The 11943-nt window shown below is 36.1% G+C and overlaps 2 protein-coding genes across 3 annotated transcripts; one reads left to right on the plus strand and one right to left on the minus strand.

Annotated features, from left to right (window-relative positions):
* The first annotated feature begins 72 nt into the window (after positions 1-72).
* Positions 73-2577, plus strand: gmfg (glia maturation factor, gamma). The gene is made up of 8 exons (XM_030151989.1): positions 73-121; positions 488-580; positions 993-1089; positions 1229-1278; positions 1358-1407; positions 1525-1607; positions 1744-1817; positions 2213-2577. Exons 2-8 carry the CDS (start codon positions 578-580, stop codon positions 2282-2284), a joined length of 429 nt encoding a protein of 142 aa, XP_030007849.1. The 5' UTR covers positions 73-121; positions 488-577; the 3' UTR covers positions 2285-2577.
* On the minus strand, positions 2401-7968 carry paf1 (PAF1 homolog, Paf1/RNA polymerase II complex component). Of its 2 annotated transcripts, none has more exons than XM_030151987.1 (14): positions 7714-7968; positions 6252-6281; positions 6057-6149; positions 5838-5959; positions 5688-5754; positions 5498-5599; positions 5306-5411; positions 5025-5093; positions 4647-4750; positions 4432-4548; positions 4129-4257; positions 3790-3895; positions 3548-3632; positions 2401-3399 (listed from the first exon to the last, which is right to left on the minus strand). In XM_030151987.1, the coding sequence occupies exons 1-14, from the start codon at positions 7758-7760 to the stop codon at positions 2969-2971; spliced, it is 1608 nt and encodes a 535-aa protein (XP_030007847.1). In that variant the 5' UTR covers positions 7761-7968; the 3' UTR covers positions 2401-2968. The 2 variants fall into 2 exon arrangements, with proteins under 2 accessions (XP_030007847.1, XP_030007846.1); XM_030151986.1 differs by having other exon boundaries at positions 6252-6284; positions 7714-7967.
* Between the last annotated feature and the right edge of the window lie 3975 nt (positions 7969-11943).

The following is an 11943-nucleotide window of genomic DNA, read 5'->3' on the forward strand; positions in this document are numbered from 1 at the left end:
CAATCAGCTGTCCTAGGAAAAACCCACCATGACGTAAGGAACTGGGGTGTGGCCAGAGCTGCACCATGCTTGAAGTTTGCAGGGTTTCCACCTGAAGAGAGCAGCATGACAGCAGGTTGTGGTGAGTAATATTGATTTCCACACCATAGTAAGCATAGAATTTGGCCTCGGCTCTTCCTGGGTCGTGTCCTTGAGCAAGGTAGTAACCTTCAGTCCTTCCAAGTTTACAGTCATGTCATGTGTCTACCATGAGATAAACCTGTCCCTCCTGCTGCAACATGTTTCTCCTCTGACATTGTAATGAATTTTAACTGTAGACATTTAGTTTGGAGTTGTCCCAGTACACAATATAACATATTTCTTTATTTTATTATTTTTTAGATTGGAGGGATAATTATTTTGGCATAAATGATTAAAAATATAATATGCTAAGATTACTGCCTACATGCATACTTTAACACATCTGCCTGCCCCTTTTCATCTGAAGGAGGAACTTGTGTGAAAGTAGCTTGTCAGCCTGTCTCAAACCGTTTCCGGAAGGCAGTATCGAAAGACAACTGAAAAGGATCCTTTGAGAATGGTAGGTGAAACTGATGCAATTGCTTGAAATACTTTGGTCCACTGGATTTAATTAAGTGCCATTCATATATATATATACATATATATATATGTATATATATATACTCATAAGTGTACGTAGTGTATGTATAAATGTATATGTATTTAAATTTTAACCCATTTTGACACAAGTCAACATGCCCCTTTTCTCTGCCACACAGGAAACTGTGCTCTTGCCTGGTGCAGCAAAAACATTTCCTGCCCTCAATATGTCAGAATAGTGTTATTAATCTTTAATGCATCCATGCAAGGTGGATAGACCTCAGCATCTGAACAAATTAAGCTGGTTTCTCATATTGGGCTCTAGACTAATCAACTGATATTTTGATATTTCTGACACTGACATCTTTTTTTTTTTTTTTGTCTTTTTGTAGTCCAGCTCCCTAGTTGTGTGTGAAGTGGATGAAAGTCTAAAAGCTAAACTGAAAAAGTTCAGATTCCGAAAAGAGACCAACAATGCTGCCATACTAAGTAAGTACTAAATGATATCTAATGTAACCTGTACATAAACTCTGGTAATGTCATTTTGTTAACCAGAATTTTTTTTTTTTTACAAAGACAAACCCCATTACACTTAAAAGCTAAAGACCAACAATTATTTTTTTCCTAGTGAAAATAGATATGGAGAAGCAACTTGTTATCCTTGAAGAGGAATATGAGGCAAGTAAAATATACTAACCATTCTAAAGCTGGTGGTATCTAAATTAAGATTCACTTCAACTCATGTTTTTTCTTTCAGGATATCTCAGTCGAGGAACTGAGAGAAGAACTTCCAGAGAGGCAACCCAGATATCCTCACTAAAAGTCATTTTGACAGCAAAACCGTCAGGTTTACTCTAAGTACATTTCCAAAATGCTGTGTGGTAAAAAAAGCTGCAAAACAAAAGTTCCTTGACAGTAAAGTACATTCATTGTCTACAGCTACAAGTATGTGCATGATGATAAAAGAGTATCTTACCCTCTGTGTTTCATATTCTGCAGTCCAATGGGTAAGTAATGCTCATCCAGTCATTTTATGTCAAAATTATACAATTATTAACTAAAATCCATAGTTTCTGATATTGGTTCCATGAAAATGCCTCTGGCGAATGTGATTTATTGTTGTATGTTTTCATGTTTTAACAGGGTGTAAGCCAGAACAGCAGATGATGTATGCAGGAAGCAAGAATTATCTGGTCCAAGCTGCAGAGCTCACAAAGGTATTAAGCCAAAAACAATGGCTAATATTTAATCATATATTAAGTAGAGTGTGTATATGTTTGTGTGTGTGTGTGTGTATATATATATATATATATATATATATATAAACTCCTGAGATCCACAATGCATTTTTGTCCTCTGTAGGGACAAAAGTTTCAGTTTTACTTAAAAAATGTTGTCCAATGCAAAGGGTATGGAGCCTGGGAATGGACATGAAGAAAAAAAAAAACAACTATTGTGTTTAAACCTATTGCATTATAACGCAATAGTTTTTTTTTCTTCATGTCCCTTCCCAGGCTTTATACTAAGGACATTTGTTGGGGGCCTTAGGAATAACAAATTACTATTTTTTCTATACATTTAAGTCTAATAATATTCTCTGCTCTACTACAAGGTGTTTGAAATAAGAAACACTGATGACTTGACCGAAGAATGGCTGAAGAAGGAACTGGGATTTTTTCGTTAAATGTGCAGCTTTCATGTCAGTTAACAACCAGTATGTTCTTTGTGAAAAATATTCATTTCTGTTCCATTATTGCTATAACATGGTTTACTACATGCAGTGAAATTAAATTCATCAGCTTGGCATTGCGACTCCTTTATTTTGTACATGACTTTCACCTGGGATTGTCACTGTAATTTTATGACAATTAAGACTGATTTGAAACTGAAAAACTGCGCACAGACTTTCCTTTACATGTATGACTTAGAACAGACTTAAAAAATGAGATCACCCAAATAAATGTGAAATTAAGAAATAACAACCTTTGCTTACTGAATTTCTTACGAAATGTTGCCTGTATTTTATTATTACTTCAATGCTGTAACACAATGTCAAGTCAAAGCGGAAAGATCATAGATATTTCACATGATTCTGCATCAAATACCTGACAGACAGAAACCAGAGAGTGGTTTACAAATGACTACATGTTTGTGAACTAAATCTACAAATAAAAACTGGATTTGGTAGAAATGTCCCAACCCCGAACCCAAATAACATGTTGCACAGTATCTCATATTCTTAACCATCAGGAGGCTATAAGCCCAAACTGGGCACATTATCGGAACAGTGACAGCATAATTGCTTTGCTTGGAGCTGAACATACGGTTGAGACAGGTGGTGATCATTGTGCTGTCTAGATCACAGGGCTTATTCACTGTCACTAGCGTCACTGGAATCTGAGCCTCTCTCACTTCCACTTCCACTCTGAGCCCGGGCCTCTGAATGGTCGCTGCTGCGGTCACTGTGTGCTGGAGATGCACTGCGACTCCTGCTGCCTCCTCGGTTTCCTCCTTCATCCTCGCTGCCGCTGCCCTCGTCCCCGCTGCTCCTGGCCGAGTTCTTGGGCTCGTTGTCGTCGCTGTCGTCGTCATCACTACCGAAGATCTCCTCCTCATCCCGCATTTCTCTTGTCCTCTCCTCGCCACTCTCGCTTCCGCTGCCACTTGCTTTCCTTCTTCGCTTCCCTCTGTCTTCATCCTCATCCTCATCTTCTCTTTGTTCCCGGTCGTCGTCCTCTCTCTCTGATTCACTACCAAAGTTCTCTGCCTCACTGCCACTGCCCTTCTCTTTCTCATCGCCTGAAGAAACATGATAAAATGTCACTTACAGGAAGATATAAATTCATTAAAAATGCATTTAGGGTTGTCATGGCTGTAGTGCAGGAGGTTATTACTTCTATAGGAAAGGAATAAGAATTGCAGATATAGACTAAATTAGAACACTGACCAGAGTCCTGCATGTCTTTGTCCATGTCCATGTCCTCCTCTTCATCTTCTGGCTCATGATTCTCCAACTGAGCTTTACGGGCTTCCTGAAATGACAACAGAACAAAATGCCATGAACATACCATAAAATGATGGAGTCTTATTGGTTATTAGTATCAGATGCTTCATTGACTGCAATTCAAATTCAGATTTCCTGAACTCATTGCATTGTTGGAAACATCTGGCATAGCATGTTTTGTTCACCTGAGCTTCAAGTTCCTTCTCGTTCATATCTCTGTGCTTACACACCAGCACAGCATTTGTAGTCGATTGTGCTCCGGCTTTGGCTCTTCTCTTACTAAGACGCACCCTGTAAGTCAGAACAAAAGCAGTCAGATGACAAGGTCTAAGAGTTTCAATTTCAAAGCAACCATGTGTCAGTGCTGATCTGTGCATTTATTTTGCAGATAGTTAAAAAAAAAACAAAAAACAGATATACTTGATAAAAGCATCCTTGTCACTAATGTTCCCATAAAACTGAAATCTATTTTGTCAAGTTAAAAAACTATCAAAACTTTTTCTTTTGTGAAGCTTTTAAGTTACCTTGTCTCAAGTTCGTTATAATAAACACCATCTCCGTCTCTGAAGATGAAGAAGTAGTTTTCTTCGTAGCCCTTGCTGGCTTTGTTCTTGACATTCCAGTTGTACTCCCTGGCAATCTTGTAATCATACCTGAAACACAGAAAATGAAATGCATTACTACCAATTATTTTACAACTAACAAAAGTCATTATTATTATTGTTATTATTATTATTATTATTAGTATTATTATTATTATTATTATTATTATTATTATGAGATGCAGCAAAAAGCACAAAACTTGGTCCAGGGCTAATTTTACTCACAGATCTTCTGGCATGTAATCCATTCCTTCCTCAAAATCTCTCTTGCGCTTTCGTAGTGTTTCTTCATTAGGCAGGAAGTAGGCCACAAACTGATTTCCTTCCTCATCCATCATACCTCTGTATTTTTAAGTAGCAAATTAGTGTTTAAAAATGCAATTTTGCAATATCACAATACTACTGTTGACCACATCCAGCAAACATATTTTTGTTTGTACCTGATCATGGCCTGAGACATCATTTCCACTGCTGCTAGTCCTGATATATCCTTAGGTGCAGGATCAGAATCAAAAATGACCTGAGCGCATGGGTTGATCCACATCTAGGGAGACAGAATCCAACATATTAATATCCAAACAAAACAAACATCTTTAAACAAAAATTTGCAAAGTGACTGTAAAAGTACCATAAAATAAACAAATAAAATCACGTATTTCAAATATCGATAATGTGGTTTTTATTATCCAGCTTTCTTGTCATCTTATTATAACGTATTTACATGTCTGCACTTTAACTACATAGACCATTTGTCAATATCTACAAAGTCACTAAAAGTCAAACTGATTCAAGTTATTCACATTAGGTAGCTCACTCACCTTGAAGTCTGGGAACACAGGCAATATCTCCACAGGAGTAACTCTGGGTTTACTGTAGTGCTGTGCAATCTAAAGAAATACAAAGCAAATGTGTGTCAATACAAGCAATACATTAGAGTATTCAATATACCAGCTTTACATAAAACATACAATACATATATTCTTAACTTTGGCTTTTCACAAAAATGTCATTTCACTGTAGTTTACAATTACGGAAGATCTTTTCAAGAAAGATGCTTGTAAAATAATAAAAAAAGGCATATGAGTAGAATGCTGTTCACCGATTTCTGTGCATCCTCAAATGTCTTTTCAATGGCAGAAATCTGGCTATCTCTGTCTTTGTAGATCTCTTCTTCTGTAAATTGCTGTTTGACAGAGACTCCAATCCTGGTGACAAAAAAGATCTAACTTATACAGGACGCATACAACAAGTGTTTGCATTAAATAAGATAAACACACTTGGCCAAACTCACTTGACTTCCACTTTTTCATTGGAGACACCATATCTGTTAAACTCTGTAGAAATATATTCAGTTTTTCTCATCCATGGGACCACTTTGGCATGCTGCTGTGACCTAATAAGAAAGAAGAAATATTTAGAAAAAAATTCAAATAAATCTCCACGTTAATTTTTACAAACACTTGAATATTTAACAGTCTTACCTCTTCGAACTGGACGGAGCCTGGATGTCTTCTTCCAACAGTTTCTCATCAGCAGGATCCAACAAAACTGATAATTTAATGAGACATTTAATAAACCCAGCATAGTGTGTGTGTAAAATTCAAGAACAAGATGTGGAAAATATGACTTACTGTTGGGATCAATGCGATAAGTGTCTGGATTGATGAGGTCGATGGTGACCCCGAGGTCTGGTTCAGTCAGGAGTTCATGCTTGTGCTGCTTCTCCAGAGATGTGGCTTTATATTGTACAAATCTTCGCAAAAACAAATTAAAAAGTCACATTTTGTACTTGTTCATTTGAGGGGTTGTTCAAGTGCTAAATAATGAATGAGAATACTGCTGATTGTCACCTGTGCTGATCAAATGGATATGTGATGAATTTTGGATCAAAGGGGATGTCTGGAAGGCTGTTGCAGTATTTCACCCGACAGACCACTCCTGACCTGTTGTGAGCACAAAAAGCTAATATGAGGCCAAATGCAGTATTATATTTTTGCAGGTATTGCTCAAAAAATTGTAAGATGAACATTGTTACATCTAGTTACCTTTCTGGAACAGTTCTGTGAGATGATGGTCTGCTGAAAAACAAACAGCCAAAACATTGAAATTACCAACTCTACTGAACTACACCTACAAAGTCTATTAACATGACATTTTCTATTAACATCTGGTGTGATAGAATAATACATTTCAAAGGTAACTGTACTGTAACTGTTATTAAACAAATTTACATACTTCAGTAACAGACCAATGAGGAAGCAACACTTGCCTTAGGCTATTTATTTATTGTTGTTTCTTACAACTATTTATTTAGCACAGCTGCCTGTGGGCCAAAACCAGCCCACCAAAGGATGCAATCTGACCTGTAGCATGAATATGTTAAGTCAAAAAAATACACTGAAGATATTAACAATGGAGGGTGTCAAAATCATTTTGGTTCAGGGGCCACATACAGCCCAATTCAATCTGAAGTGGGTCAGTCCAGTAAAATTCTATGATAATAACTTATAAATTATGACAACTCCAGATTTGTCTCTTAGTATTTGTACAAAAAACTAAAATCACATAAAAATGTTGAACATTAACAAACTATTCTTTCAAAGAAAAAAAAAAGTGAATAACCTGACAAATATGAAAAACCTGAAATATCTAAAGTAAGTGCAACGTTAACAATATTATACTTGTTACTAATTGTTTTGTGCCTTTGTAGACCCACTGTGATCTGCAATGCACTTTCGTAAATAATAAGACGACACACAATAAACTTAAAATGACATTTATTTTTCTAAAGAAATTTCAGGTTGATTGTAGAATTTCATATTATTCAAATTTCAAAAGGATACTTTATAAATCTAAACATGTTCATGATATAATCTTACTTTATTCATTATTATTATTTTACTGACCCAGCCTACCTGAGATCATGTGTGTGGTTCTTAAACTAAAATGAGTTTGAAGCCCTTGATTTAGCTACTTCGATCTTAAAAATTATATTTAACCAGCTACAAGAAATTTAGTTAACTTTGAAAAATAGAAGAAACACACAAAAATCAGACACATAAAGTGTTAAATCGTTATTATTTTTTTTTTTTTACCGATTAATACTGATACTAATGTAAGCTAGCCCCCATGTTGCTAAGTTAGCCTAGCTTACGATACACTTGTAGGATAGGGAATTTAGCAAGTTTCATCAATAATAACTTAACAAGTGTTTCTATTTCTGCCCGCTAATATAGCAATTGAAAGTATACGTTTGATGCTACCGAACTTAGCAACCAGTCTATGATTAAGTTAGCACTACCAGTTAGGTTATTTAGACTTTGAAGGGGTTAGCATTAGCTGTTTGTTAGCTTAACGCGTAGAGGTTTTTTTGGTACCATTCGGTCCGCATTACCATGAAGGGGCGAACACAACATTATGACCGGTTCTGAGGAGTCACGATGAGAAAAACAAAAAACTTGTTAAGGTAGTTGTCAAGCTAACTAACTTAAGAAACATTTTATTTACCTGTGGCCGTCTTCTCGTTGAGCTTGGGTTTGAATAGTTGGAGCCATTTTTATAAGAAATCGCTCACAACCGAAGAGGAAATGTCCTGTCTGTATAAGATCAGCAGAAATCTATACCAAACGAAGATCTCGGCTCAATTAATATACAACTATTTTATCCCGCTTCTTACCAAAATGTGAACTTCTACTGCTTTATTTTGTCCTGGCAGAATGGCATGGTGACCCGGACTTGAATTGAATCCCACCGACGTGCAGTGACTGTAGTTGTGTTAGTGACCTCTAGTGTAGTGGCATGATGGAAACCCACTTCACCAAAACTCATCAGCAAAAACATGCGTTTAATAATAATTCCATTTATTCAGCATTTTGATACAAAACAAGACTGACATTTCTGCCTGTAATACAAAAGGAGTGTATGAGTTTTTCCAAAACAAGCGAGGAAAATCATCTATGCAGACCAATAATTCCATAGACTTCAAAATAGCACGGTACAGTATTTAATGTGTATAGCATAGAGCACTTTCACCTTGATTTAAATGACAGTATCATGTTGTTTCTGTGAAAATATGAATCAATACATTCTCCCCATTTGCATTGCCTGTTCAAAGCCACTTTGAAATATTTGAGCTTTTAGCTACACCTTGTGGTTTTATCTGCAAATGAAATTTGTTCAAATGTCATGAAGACTGTTCTAATTCAAGTATGTTATTTTAGACACATAACTTTTACACAGCCAAATGATGCAACTGAAAGCTCCAGAAATTTACAGCAAACAAAGTAAACAAAACACACGAATACCAAGGTCATTACAGACGTATCCACATCAAATGTCTTGCTATGAGTTTGAGTTCATCTATTGCATTGTGGTTCTCAAAGAAGAGAATGTAAAATTTAAAAAAACAAAAACTATGATATTGAATCAAAATCCAAAAACAGTTGTTTTTTTTTCAAGGTTCAGGATGTAATTTTTAGTGGGATCTAGCATCTCTCATGTGGAGCGTCCATTTTTCTGCCCATGTTTTCACATTTCCTCCAAAATAAACTGGACCTTAAATGTCAGACATTAGGGTCTTGTTTAAAAGTTATGAAAAACAAAAAAACATCAAAACATTTCACAATTTGCAATAACATTCATATGCCTAAATAATAACAAATTTACGGAAATCTGATATTTCAAACGCATAGGTAGCTGGAGAAAACAACAATTGTAGTTGCATAGAAAGGCAGCAGAATCAAAAACACCATTGAGAGCATCACTCAATATGGTTTTCAAAAAGTAAAACAATTTTTTTCTCTAAACCCAAGTATTCTTGCTACACTCATTTTACTTCCTCAAATTCTTAGTGTATGACTGTTACAAAGGTGGGTGTGACATGGGTCGCTAAGTAAGAATCTCCTTCTCCATCATTGTTGCACCTCCATTCTTGCTGCATCCTTCCACACCACCTTCTCAAATATGTCGACCTATAGTAACCTATATAAAGGACAGGGCACAACAGCTTGCTAGGCAGTCAGTGCAAAACAAAAACAGCTATTGCTCATCTTCACATCCTTCAGTTACAACACTGCAACAGCCTCTTTAATGAGAATCCATCCTTTGAAGTCTCCCATTTCTTTCTGTCTCAGGTCTGCATTTCTGTCTGTGCATGGTTATCAACTCTGTAAAGACAAAAGAAAAAAAAACAACTTGTAAACAGATACACTGCATCCTGTATTTGAAAATCAATCTATTCATCTGATTTAACATAAAAAGCCTCATTCATAAACAATGCCAATGCAAAAATCTCTGCTTAAGGCTTATGAATGTTGCACACAAAAATCCAGGATTCATCCATGTTTTCTTGCACAGACTTGTCTTTCTAACACACCTTTTAATTAAATGAACAGCAAATCAAAACTGTGTGCATTAAAAAAGACTTAACTAGACAATATTTAAGTGTTAATCTGCTAATGGATTTGGCTAAATATATTTAATAATCACAAAACTGATGCCTTTTGATCCTCATCAATTTTTCATTTTATTTTATTTATTTATTTAGACAGGGACAATGCACATTATACATTAACCTTAAAAAGGAGAGATGTAGTGTGCCAGGTTCTAGCACTAGTGCTGATTTCCACCTGTAGTCCCTGGGCAGGCTGATGTTATCATTAAAAATAACTGTTATAATTAAATTATTCAACTATATTAAGTTTACAAAGAAAGTTTTCTATTCATATATTGGGAAGTTGACTGTTTGGCCACTGGGAATAGGAATAGATTGGAAACTGGAACAGTATTTTTTTGCATTTCCTGCTTAATTAGATCAGATGAACTTGGTTTTCTACTTGTTTTCTCTTTTTTCTTCTGTTCTGTTATTGTTTTATACTGAATCAAATTTAAGGGCAACTTTTCTATGTTTATGTCTATGTCTCAGGGAAAACAACTTCATCACTTAAATCATTTTTCCATGATACGCCTCTGTAATTTGATGAAACGCATCGAAGCAAATGTACATCTTTGCAGAAAAATGTGGACATGGCAGTGTGGAGATTACAGAGAGCAGGAGCTACTGTTGATTAAGAATGATTCTGATTCACTAACATATGCATGCATGGCTTTAAAAACACAGTGGAGAGGTGTGTAATTTTGTTTAAGAACTCTTCTATGCACATATGATTGAATAAAGCCCAGGTTCATACCTGCTCAACATGTATATCATCTGGCCAGGGTCATCTGCGAATACCCTGTAATGTAAAAAGATTATTGGAGGCAAAGGGAAAGTTCTAATTATAAATCTACAAATAAAGCAGGGTTAATGACAGGAAATGGAAACAACATTAACATCTCCTGCACATTATTTTGCTCCTGTTAATATTACTGTTCCCTCAACGTGCATCAGGCCAGTGCAGAGATTCTTCCCAAGCATGTGAAAAAGTGAACGTAAATCACTCTTACCCATCTCCCCAGTGGTAGAAAGCTCGATCCTGGTAGAACATGGACAAAAACAGCCACACACTTATTGTCTCCACCCAAAAGATGACAAAGAGGAACCATAGTGATGAGAGCAGGACTTCACACAACATCCTGGAGTTCTGTGGATGGAGCAGGACAGTAGACACAGGACTGTGTGATTACTTTAGCATATTTACAACTTACATAAACAGTGACTATAAACCCCAGTTTCAGTTTGTTATATTCACTTTACTCTGAATCAGATTCACTCAAGTCCATCAAAATTCATCTTGCAGAGGCACAAACTGTATAAACATGCAATGAATAACTGCAAAAACATTCATCCCAGCATATTATCATGCGTAAAGTGCATATATTTTGCTTAGTTGGTGGAACCACTACTTGTTCTAAATGCATCATTACTAAAAAACGAGACAGCTAGTGTCCAAATCTTTAAACTAATCTAAAAATCATTGCTATACATTTGTTACAGCGTAACAAAATTAGAAATGTTTAAAAAACCCGCACAATACAAGCTAACGATGGTTGATAATCACGCCTGACTCGTTCGCTAGCATTAGCCTGGTTGCTAAAGTCGGGCTACAAGTACCTTTGCAGCTAGTTAGCTTGTGTTGTAGTCCTTTGTCCTTCCTATAATTGAGGGGTTTACCTTTCGACTTCAGCAAAATAATGCCGTATTGAACACGTGAGTCACCGATTTTAACACTGCCAACCCAAGAACGATAGCATTAACTAGTTGGCTAAAGTTAAACCCAAACTAAGCTAACATTTCAGAGCTAACGTCACCCTATCTTTAAATCCGGTTTTATCTCAATTATATCCTGAACAATGGCTGTTGAACAAAATGCTTGCTGGTGCTGTTAAAATAATTACTTACTCAAGTCAAGACTTGACTTGACTCCTGAGACCTCATTCCCTTTCCAGGTTAACTTTGTTTACAATGCTCATCACATATCACGTTACATTTACTTCCGGTCTCGGAACCACTGGCAGCGATAGAAATTGAGTTCCAAGCTGTGGTCCGCGGACCTTCAAGGGTACAGGCGGTCCAGTAAGTTTAGTTTAGGTTAGTTAATTAAGTTAAGTTAAATTTAGTTTAGTTCGAATATACAACAAAACAATGCTATCCTACTAGTCCTTATAAATGAAACAGATTATAAGAAAACAAACAAAACACAAAAACCTGTACATATACATGAAAACAAAGTATGACTTCATTTATACATTCGAAAAGGAGTGGGAGGAAGTTTAACTTATTTAATCCCACCCCTTCTC

The sequence above is a fragment of the Sphaeramia orbicularis genome, chromosome 13 (genome assembly GCF_902148855.1).
Source record: "Sphaeramia orbicularis chromosome 13, fSphaOr1.1, whole genome shotgun sequence".
NCBI classification, from domain to species: Eukaryota; Metazoa; Chordata; class Actinopteri; order Kurtiformes; family Apogonidae; genus Sphaeramia; species Sphaeramia orbicularis.

Excerpts from the sequence above, each read along its gene's own strand:
- gmfg (XM_030151989.1), top strand. Across the intron at positions 1,279-1,357 it reads TCCTTGAAGAGGAATATGAG|GATATCTCAGTCGAGGAACT; the intron begins GCAAGTAAAATA and ends TTTTTCTTTCAG. Across the intron at positions 1,608-1,743 it reads CATATTCTGCAGTCCAATGG|GGTGTAAGCCAGAACAGCAG; the intron begins GTAAGTAATGCT and ends ATGTTTTAACAG.
- paf1 (XM_030151986.1), bottom strand. The coding sequence starts at position 7,760 with ATGGCTCCAACTATTCAAACCCAAGCTCAACGAGAAGACGGCCACAG. Across the intron at positions 5,755-5,837 it reads TTATCGCATTGATCCCAACA|TTTTGTTGGATCCTGCTGAT; the intron begins GTAAGTCATATT and ends TTAAATTATCAG. Across the intron at positions 5,600-5,687 it reads GCTCCGTCCAGTTCGAAGAG|GTCACAGCAGCATGCCAAAG; the intron begins GTAAGACTGTTA and ends CTTTCTTATTAG.